At 29.3% G+C, this 11,018-nt stretch overlaps 1 protein-coding gene across 1 annotated transcript; it reads left to right on the forward strand.

Annotated features, from left to right (window-relative positions):
- The first annotated feature begins 1,238 nt into the window (after positions 1–1,238).
- Positions 1,239–2,813, forward strand: LOC107475444 (transcription repressor OFP1-like). The gene has a single exon (XM_016095078.3). The coding sequence runs from the start codon at positions 1,352–1,354 to the stop codon at positions 2,612–2,614; it is 1,263 nt and encodes a 420-aa protein (XP_015950564.1). The 5' UTR covers positions 1,239–1,351; the 3' UTR covers positions 2,615–2,813.
- Positions 2,814–11,018: the final 8,205 nt, after the last annotated feature.

Genomic DNA, 11,018 nt, shown 5'->3' on the forward strand with positions numbered 1-11,018 from the left:
AGGAACACTCCAAGATAGCGAGATAATAAATAATTGTAAGTTGTAACATTACTTTCCCATTCGGATACGGAACACGATATCACACGGCCACACAAATTTTAAAATTTTATAAGATATAAAAATATAATATATATATAAAATATAAATTTTTTTTATATTTAGGTATGTCCAAAAATATTTTTATTTTTTATTAAGACACAGTTGGACACACGTGTCAGACAAATATCAATGAGTGTCATATCTAAAATTTATTCGACAGAAAAATACGATAACTTAGCAAAGTGTCCATACTTTATAATTTCCATTAAATAACAATATGTTTTAATGCTTCTTGTAATTTATGATTAAATAATGGTTATTTCCACTGAACTAACCCTTCTTATAGATACATTATTATTTTTATTTGGTTTCGAAGACCGTTAATTGGTGTTTTTCTATTCTATTAATCATTTATTACGATAAGTAGTTCTTAATTAGAATAAATATTAGTGATGAAGATCAAATGAATAGTATAAATAAGACTATAAAAAAATTATATTATTATATTTTTTAAAGACAAATATTAAAAAATAGTAGGATTTTTTTTGTCATTATAATTATCAGTTTAATTTTTTTAATTTAGTAATTTAATAACATATTTTTAACATATATTTTTAAATATTGATAATTAATTATTGACCACAAATAATAAATTCTATTAAATTTTTAGTATTTTTTTAAATTATCAGTGAGCATAGTCACTTCTATCTCCAGTATAACTTGTAGAATAATGTAACATTGTTGCTTATTATTGTTCTACATTGTGGGTGGAGCAATAATAGTGATTATGCTAAAAGAAAAATAGAAAGAGTATCTGAACTCTGAAGGAATGAAGAAGGTGATTTTTATATGAAAATAATTTGTTATTAGGTTAGGTATTAAATAGAAATTAGTGTGACAATGTATGTGATTCAGCACTACCTCCTCCTACCTTTTTTTTTTGTTTCCATGGTATCCCTCAACCTGACAGGCCAAGAACTAATTCGTTGCAGTACTGAGTTCTATTTAAGAGATTTGCCGTTGGCCAATGAATTACTGCATGTACAAGGTGAAATTCAAATTCCCAACACTTACTTAAACAGACTAGTGAACTAACCACTAGACCAACCCAACTTGGTTACTTCCTCCTACCTTACCTCCACCAAATTTCCCCTCAAATGCCAAACCTTTTTTTCTTCTATTGTGGACCCCAATCTCACACAAACACAAAGAAAGGAAGAAAAAAGACCCAAAGTGTGTCAAGGCAGACACACTCATAGAGTGTTCTTTTTTGTTGTCCCATCCCCAACACAAAACACTCACAAAGGAGAGAATGGGAAATTACAAGTTTAAGCTTTCAGATATGATCCCAAATGCTTGGTTTTACAAACTTAGAGATAATATGTCTAAGGGAAGAAAACAAACCACCACCAAAAAGAAAAACCACCACCAACCACCACCATCAACCGCCACCGCCACCGCCGCCGCTCATTCACCAAAACAACAAAAGCAACAACCCCATTTCCCCCACCACCATTGCACCCCAAGAAAATCTTACTACTTCACAAGGGAGCTCAATTACCAAAATAACCCCAAAGATTCACCACCACAAAGAAAATCTTCATCATCAAAACAACAAAGAGAGAGAAGAATTAGGAAAAGAAGAACAACATCATCATCGTCATCGTCATCACCAAAGTTAGTTACTTCCTCCTCCTCTGTCTCTTCTGCTGCTAATTGTAGCTGCAGAGCAACAACAACCACACTCATTGAATCTGTTTGGACCAATAACAAATCAGATTCTCCACCTTATGATGACCAAGAATATTCATCAACACCTCCATTTCATGAAGATTCACCAAAAGAAGATTCCCCTAACAACAATGAACCAAATTTCAGAACAGACCATGTTCTTCTTCCAACCACCACCACCACCACAACAACAACAGAGTCTTCATCATTTGATGAAATGATTTCTTTTTCCAACACCACCAACAGTGACATAGTCATAGATGTGGACAAGAATTCACTTGTTTCAACAAGAAAAAAACACTATCATCATCATCATAAATTTGATGACTCATTTTCTGAGCTTGAGTCCTTGCCTCCAATCATAACCAAACCAAGAACAACCACCATGGCTGAAGAACAAAAAACCGTGAAGGTTAAGAAGATTGTGAAGGAACAACAACAAGAACAAGAACAGAGGAAGAAGAACAACCCTACTACTAACTATGTTAGAGGATTCTCTCTGAATAATTCACCAGGTATGAAGGTTAAGATCAATTCACCAAAGCTAATGAACAAGCTCAATAACAATAATAACAACAATAGTAATGGCCGGAGAAGCGTGTCGTCGAGCTCCGGCTGCCGGAGAAGCATCTCCGGCAGCTTTGCTGTAGTGAAGTCATCCTTGAATCCAATGAAGGATTTCAGAGAATCAATGGTGGAGATGATTGTGGAGAACAACATAAGGAACTCAAAGGACTTGGAGGATCTTCTTGCTTGCTACCTCTCTCTCAATTCAGATGAGTATCATGAACTCATCATCAAGGTCTTCAAGCAAATTTGGTTTGATTTCACACAAACAAGGTAGCATCCATAATTAATCAAATTCATCATCAATATCAATATATAATATTTATTATAGTTACTTTATTTTAGTTTCTGATAAAAAAAAAAAAGAAAAAAAAACTTACTATAGTATCCAGAATGATGTGGCAAAGATTCTGGTTATGTTATGTAATGTAATGTAGAATTATTATTGTTAATAACAACCCTTCTTGGATAAATTTCTAATGTGTCAGTTTTTATTCTGTTTTGTCACATGAATTTTGTCTCTTTATAATGCATGTAATAATGTAATGTAATATAATTTGGCAAGTAATTAATAATTAAGTATATACTCTAGTGATCAATAATCAAAATTTGGTCATTAATTATTGTAGTCTTGTTTATTGAAATGTTATGATGTTTTAAGATAAACCTAAAATGTGTTTGTTGAAAAACAGATAAATTGCAAAATAAAAATACTATTTATATACTCAATCAGTCATTAAAACCAGCTATCAATGTATTTTTGTATAAATATATGTGTGGTTTAACATATATTTTATAGTGAAAACTCAGGTGCAGTCAACTTCACGTGAAGTTGATAATTGAGAGTCGTTAGATTATTTGACTGATTTGACTAAATTTTCATCTAACAATTTTTAATTATCAACTTCACGTAAAGTCGGTTACACTTAAATTTTTACCATATTTTATATTAATAATTGATTTTAGTGACTGATTTTAGTGTATCTGATTTTATATTAAAAAGGTAAGTCTTTGTTCTTGTTTTTCTGTTTATAATTTTTGGATAAAAAGTATACATTAGACAAATTTTGTTTCAAGATTTCCGTCTCTGTCTATTTAAAACATTTGTATTTCTTGTGTTTATGTACTTTTGTTGTGAAATAGCTGTCGCATAAAATCTAAATATATGTTTGCTTTGAATTTTTATTTTTTATTTTTACAATTTTATGAAAGAAAAAGTAAAAATTAGAAAGATTTCATAATCTTTATTATTTTTCTATTAGATCATTTTAGAGTCATCAATTATATCTACATCTTTCAATTTATTTATTTTTTATTATTTTTAGAATTCTAATAAAAAATAGAGTGCAGATAGAAGCCAGGACAGAGGAAATTTATCTCTCTGTCAAAAGATTGATAGTAATAATGGAATATGTAACTGATGGATGTACCATAAAATTCACTATGCACTATGGCTATGGTCCATGGGAAAATAAAATGGGGTTAGAAGAATTTTTGTCAAAAAGAGAACTCATTTATGAGCTGCAGAATACAGACTGCAAAAAAGACTGTAGGGTCATATATTTGGCTTTCATGTAAACGTGTATAAAATAAATATAAATAAACAAATAAATAGTTTCATTATTAATTTCTCTAATAATACCATTTATTTATTTATTTATTTTTCTTTTGATAAAGGGAAATGAAAAAATTGGGACATTTTGGGTTTCTCTCATGTCATGTTTGTGAAAGAAAGAGGCACCAAATACTTGCATCTGAATTAGAGTACACTCTCTTATAGACCAAAGTGGTTTGGAAACAAGACATAGAACTGCACAAAATTGTATAAATAGGTAGCACCTAGGGGACCCTCTCCACCATCACCTGCAATAACTGACATGCATCTCCTCTTCTATCTAACTTTGGATATCTATCTATATACACATTCATTTTACTTTTTATTTTCAAAATAATATACATTATATTATAATCCAATTCCTTATTTTTATTATACAAATAAGTTATGTGTGGTCGAGATGAAAATGTTAACATGAATGAACAATCACACATGTATAGATAAAATGAACGAAAATATAAAAGAAAAAGTTAAAGTAGCATTTATTATTATAGAAAAGATAGTAGAATCTCATATCAAGTGGTTTGAATATATGAGACGAAGATCGTGATTAAGAGAGTGAATGAGATGGAAGATTGTCAGGTGACAAATGTCGAATGAGATAGAGAAAAATATAAAAAGATCATACATGAGGTAGTTAAAGAAAATTTACGTATCAATAATCTTACTATAGACATAATAAAGTACAATAACGTCGTTTGATCTATCTAACTAACTTTATTTAATGTGATAAGACTTTATTATTATTGTATTAATATAGTAGTATATAATTAAATTTTTATATTTAATATTTTTAAGCAATTAGTATATAAACATCAAATCCAACTACATGAGATTTGTTAGATGATATTGATTTCTTCACAAAAATATATATTGGGTATCTTGGGTTTACATATCTCCTTTTATGAGGGTTTTTTTTTACTAATTTACTATTTTTTTAATCCAGTTAAAAAATTTTTAGAAACCAATTTAATTTAGTAGTTTTATTTTTTTTACCAAGAAAAGAAAAAAGAACCTGGCCTTTAAGTACAAGCTCTAGATTTCACGCCTTTGGTACACAAATTTTCTTTTGAAAGGGATTTTATTATTTATGCTTATCCCCAAGCAAGAGAACCATGCAAGCAGCTTTTAAGATCTCGCATGCTAATTTTTCCACCAAAAGACATATATTCCATAACCCTTTCCCAATTCAAATCAAGGGTGTAGGGTGTAGTACTACTTCAAAAATTTATTATTACAATTTTCCCCTTGATATGACTATGAAAGAACATGAGAAATTCAAATTGCTATAGTCCCTTGTGCGTTAAACCCTATGTACATGTGGGATATTAAATAGTAAATAATTTTTTAAAACTATATAATTAATTTCCTGAAGCTTGTCTAAGCTCCAAAGGTTCAAATTTGTTTTATATATATAATTTTTCAAAAGGTGATAAAGGTGCTTCACTTCGATTATTTCAAAAGCAGATTCAGACTTTAACCACAAGGACATTTAGGAGGCTCCTTATGGTTTTTTCATATAGGACTTTTCTGCATGTGCCATAGGCATATTGGTTTTCTAAGGACTGGTAAAACCTTAGATTGGGGGTGTTAGCGATTTTCTTAATTTTGACTTTTAACTAGTAGCAGTGGTTTTAATTTCAAATTTTTAAAAATAAAATACTTATCTAAAAAAGGTTAAATACTTAAATAAAATTATCTATAATAATAAAAAAATTAACTATATTATATATACACTAAAATTAATTATTAATTATATTAAAATATATAAAAAAATTATATAATATATTTATATACAAAATATATAATATAATTAATTTAATAATTAATTTTTTGTGTGCACGTAATATTTTTATAAAAAAATATATATATGTGCTTCAATAAAAATAAAAATGAGTATCAATCAGCAATTGATAGTGTTGTCTCTTTCCTAGACAAAGGAGAGGTAATAGGTTGACAAACAGCATCAAATGATTATTATGAAATTTATTAGAGCTCAAATTATTCGAATGGTTAATAATTGATTTCTTAGATTTTCCTGTAATTTTTTGCAGGACCACCTGGCCGGAAGATCTCACATGTCGGATTAAGATAGTTTTGGAAGTTTCTTCTTTGATATTTAATTACAATTATGTTAACTATAAGCTTTTTCTTTATTATAGTAATTCTCAGTTTTCAATATTAATAATCAGCAACTAAAATTTGTATATCGCTAGCTAGTTTAATTTGGTAGTTCTACAATACCAAATCTCTTTACGGGACACAAGGACCCACTCAGGCACTCACACACAATTTTTTTTTTTTAAATAAGAAGTGACAGTATTTGGATTAAAAAAATACCAAGGCATCGTAAGAAAAAAAAAAAAATTATAGGCACGTACTCGGTTGGAAAACGTTACCGGCCCCTACAAATCTTTGGCTCCAATAATAGAGGCTTCATATTATTTACATTTTTCATTGAGTAATGTGTTATATATAGACATTTTGGTAAAGGATAAAAAAGATAAGATCAAAATATTTTATTGTAAAAAATGAGAAGATGTTATATATCTTTCTATCCTCATAGTTTCAATTAGGAATCACCAATTTGATAATACGAACAGAATTAAATAAAAATAATGGGTACGATTACACATACAAATTTTTTTGGCATACAAATTATATAAGTCATTTATATAATACGTGCATGAAATTATGTTATTTGTTTTTTATCTCGCATTCCTCATCTTCTTCCTCTTTTTTCTATTCTTCTTTTTTTTTTTTTGCATTTCTCCTCCTTTTTTCCGCATATCTCATCTTTATCGTCGTTTTTTTATTACTGTTGTTACTGCATTTTTTCTCCTCCACTTTCTATTGATTTTACAACATTATGTATTTTTTTCTTCTTTGTTTGATCTTTTCCTCCCAAAAAGAATTATGAGAATATGAAATAAGATGAAGAAGAAGAAGCAACAGAAGATGAGGATGAGGAAGAAGAAGAATTTTGAATTATGTAGAACTTATCAACACACATACACCGAAAATTCTTAAATAATACATTCGAATATCTTCGTGTTACACCCAAATATCTTCATATTACACCCAAATTTGTTGCAAATACAGAAAAATGTTTCCTCTAATACTGCATTTTTCTTCTTCTTCTTCTTTTCCTTATTTCTTTCTTTTTTTAGTTGAATAAATGTAAGTTCATTCTCTTCCAAATAATTTTGCAGCATTATATGTTTCTTCTTTTTCTTTGTTTGATTTTTTGTTTTTTATTCTTATTAAAAGAGTAAAACAAGAAGAAATTTGAGAAGATAAAATAAGGGATAAGTATTGTTTTGGTCCCTAACATTGAGGGTCAGAATCGAAACTGTTCCCAACGGAATTTTTTATTTAGAATCATCCTTGACGTTTTTTTCGTATTAAAATCGTCCTTTTAACTTTTTCTGGACAAAAAGCCCTCCACTACCATCAGCATCTTTACCTCCACCACCACCAGCACCTTTACCTCCACCACCAGCACATTTACCTCCACCACCAAGAAAAACAACATCAATAAAATCAACACAAATTCAACAAATCCAGGAATCATAAATTTAACAAATCAACACAAATTTAACAAATTCAACAACCAAATCAACACACAACAACAATAAAATCAGAAAATAACAAATCAAAATCAGAAGCAGAGACAGTCACAAAAGCAGAAGCGGAGGCAGTCAAAAAAGCAGAAACAGAAACTCAAGTAGAAGCAGTCGAAGAAGAAGAGGAGGAGGGAGAAGAAGAGTTTTGAATTATGCAGAACTTATCAACACATATATACCAAAAATTCTTAAACAATACACTCAAATATTTTCGTATTACATCCAAGTGTGCTGCAAATACAGAAAAATATTTTCTTTAATGCAGAACTTTTACATTACATTCAATTTAAGCCATCAACGATGAAACATTATTCACCTACAGAATTATAAACTACTAACGAAAAAATTAACTAGAATCGAACCATACCTCAACTACTTGATTGGATTCAAAACAATAATCAATTTTGTTTTGGTTCAATTGACAATCTAAATTTAAATTATTCATCATCTTTAACAACGAGATAACTAATGATAGAGGAGGAGGAGGAGGAAAAGAAAGCAGGAGAAAAAATTCTAATGGAAAAAGAATGAGAAAAAAGAGGAGGTGAAGGAGGTGGTGTTGGTGACGACGATAACGAAAAAGAAAAATAACAACAACAAGAAGAAGAACGTAAAATAACGGCACGAAGAAGAATGTGCGCGTGTGAATATAAATGATTTGTATATTATATCAAAAAATGACTTATAGGTGAAGAATAATTGAAAAATAATATCACTTATAATTAAGTTAACCTTGAATAATACCTATTTCAAATATTATATATAAGAAAATTTAAATGATTTGGTTGCACTACAAATTCTAATTTTTTTTCTCTTAAAATATCCTTTTTAGATATTCATATTTTTTTCGAGAATTCAATAGAAAATAAGAGACTTTTTATTTTGACTATTACACACGTTACATTAAATTTTTTTGAAGGAAAAAAATGATTGGGGTGCCTATTATATTCCTACACTATTTTAGATATCCAAAGACTAATGAAATTATTTAAATGGTGTTCAATAAGTTTAATAAATAGTATATGTGTGAAGCAAAAGCTCTAATTGACCAAACAAATTTGTTAAAAATAGAAATTGATGGGAATTGTAGGAGTTAGTTAGAATTTTGAGCATATCTTAATTTTTTGCTTTTTATATAATATGCTCTCTGTCTCTTAATTTTCATTCAATTTGCTTCTGAAAAAGATAGATCAACTAATAAAGAAATTTCAACCTACAAACAATAGAGACAAAAAGACTATAGTCTATAACCTCATTTCTTGGATGCTAGCATCCATAAATTTTGCATTCAACAACAAAATAGTAAAATTGCAATTTGCTCATCAAATTTAACAGAAATAAAATATTATTTCAACAAATCAATAAACTACAACACAAAGAAGCATGGTATGTTAGCTATAGATTACATATTCAACATTAAAAGCATAGCAAATTCTCTTGCCGCTCTAGGAAATCCTCTTACATCCCAATAACACAAAGAAGCTCTTCTTAAGGCCTTAATTTTGAATATCATATGCTATTATTTATAATTAATTTTAAACTAGAATTGTATTCTTTATCTGAAGTTTAAACACTTATTCTTTCACACGATGATCTAACTGAAAAATATAGAATTCCAGATATTCTTCTTCCACAAACTCATTTAACACAAGAAAAATTTTAACAACAATCCAATGCTAGTAGAGGAACAGCAGGTAGAAGAGGCAATATGATGGAAGGTTTAATTGTGGTGGAAGATCTTTCTTTTCATCCCCAAGACTTCAATGTCAAGTATATAGCCGATTGGGATACATTGTTTGGTGTAACATCCTATCTCATAGAGGTTTACACTTAAGTTCGTAAATAAAAAGTAGTGAAGTATTACAATTTCTAAAAATAAAAATACATACATAGACATATATGATATATGAAAAGAAGTTTAATTAAAAGTTTTAAAGAAGAAGTTGAACAAAACAAGTAAAAAACGCGTCACACATGAAACGGGTAAGCGTAAAGCAAAAAGATAACAACGCATAAGAGGATAATATACATATGATATAGAATGCAAATTAAAAGATACAAATAGCAAGTTTCAGATTCGATCTGCGAAAGAAAAGCCAACCAGAATATAATTATACATATATACAACCCTAAAGTTTTTTTCAAAAGAAAAAATATAAGTCCTATTTTTGTGGATTCAACCTCTCAGAGGGACAAAATATAAATATACACAAGGTGGAGAACCTATATACATATATACATATACAAGGTACAAAACACAAAGCCCAAAATAGATCTTCGCTTCAGCAGAGCCTCCAGTATGCTCAGCAAGATGCCTTGCATCCTGCATCGGGAAAAAACAACATTATATGTATAGAATAAGAATCGGGAGTTCTCAATATGGTATAGGTGCCTGAATAGTTAATAAATAATGTCTCGAAAAACCAAAGGCATTTCAAAATTCCAACAACCCATATTTATATCCTAAAGTTTTCACTAAATTAGAATTAAGATGATTATGTCTAAAGAATCTAATATAATCTAAATCCTCATTTTCTTTCTCATCAATCCTCAAAACTCTAGGTGGAACAACCCTCGGCGCCTCCTCCACCCGCCAAAGGGATCTCTTAAAAACAAACACAGACAAAACAGATAAAAAAAGCACAGGTATAGATAGCAGTTACAACAAATAGATCAGATAACAGTTAATTACAGTTAAGCAACTAGTCAATCCAAAACAAATGCAAACTCAATTAAACCATACAAATGCATATGATGCATGTCTATCTTATAGTCGATGAGTCTCATCTGTCGGTTATCCAGCCAAACCCGACATGTTCAATAGCGAATCCTGAACAATTTCTGCGTGCGCGCATCCCCAAAAGGCTATGTGTATATATATATCATCAATCAATTATCATTTCATTAGGAGAATTTGGAGAGTTAAAATGTCTGATTATATCTTGCGATAAAAAATCAATAGAATATCAAATTTCAATTTAGAGCAAGTGGTGGCAAGACACTAAAACAGATAAATTAAAATAAATTTTTAGTTATTGTTCATAGAATAATACATGATAGGAGTAAATTTCGAATATTAATGAATTAATCAAACAACTACTACAAAAGCTCTTTGTAAACGTTTCATTATTCTTGTCAAATAATTAACCATAATTAAGATAATAAGTCACATGATAAAAACAGAATGTTCAAGTAATAATTATGCCTTATATAGTCTTAGCTTTAGATGAGAAGAGGAAAATAGGGACAAAATATAGGACAATATTATACAGACCTATATCAATGTATAATAACAATTATTCATTATTATATTTAACTTAGCAAGTATATTATTTATAGATGGAATGGCAGCTCTATATATTGCTCACTTCCATTGTTGTCATTCACTAACTCACAGCAATGAATTATTGAAGTCTCAAGGTGTTACCATTTTTAAGATC

This window comes from Arachis duranensis, chromosome 2 (genome assembly GCF_000817695.3).
Source record: "Arachis duranensis cultivar V14167 chromosome 2, aradu.V14167.gnm2.J7QH, whole genome shotgun sequence".
Classification (NCBI taxonomy): domain Eukaryota; kingdom Viridiplantae; phylum Streptophyta; class Magnoliopsida; order Fabales; family Fabaceae; genus Arachis; species Arachis duranensis.

Bases quoted from the DNA above. Each gene is read 5' to 3' on its own strand.
- LOC107475444 (XM_016095078.3), top strand. From the start codon at position 1,352: ATGGGAAATTACAAGTTTAAGCTTTCAGATATGATCCCAAATGCTTGG.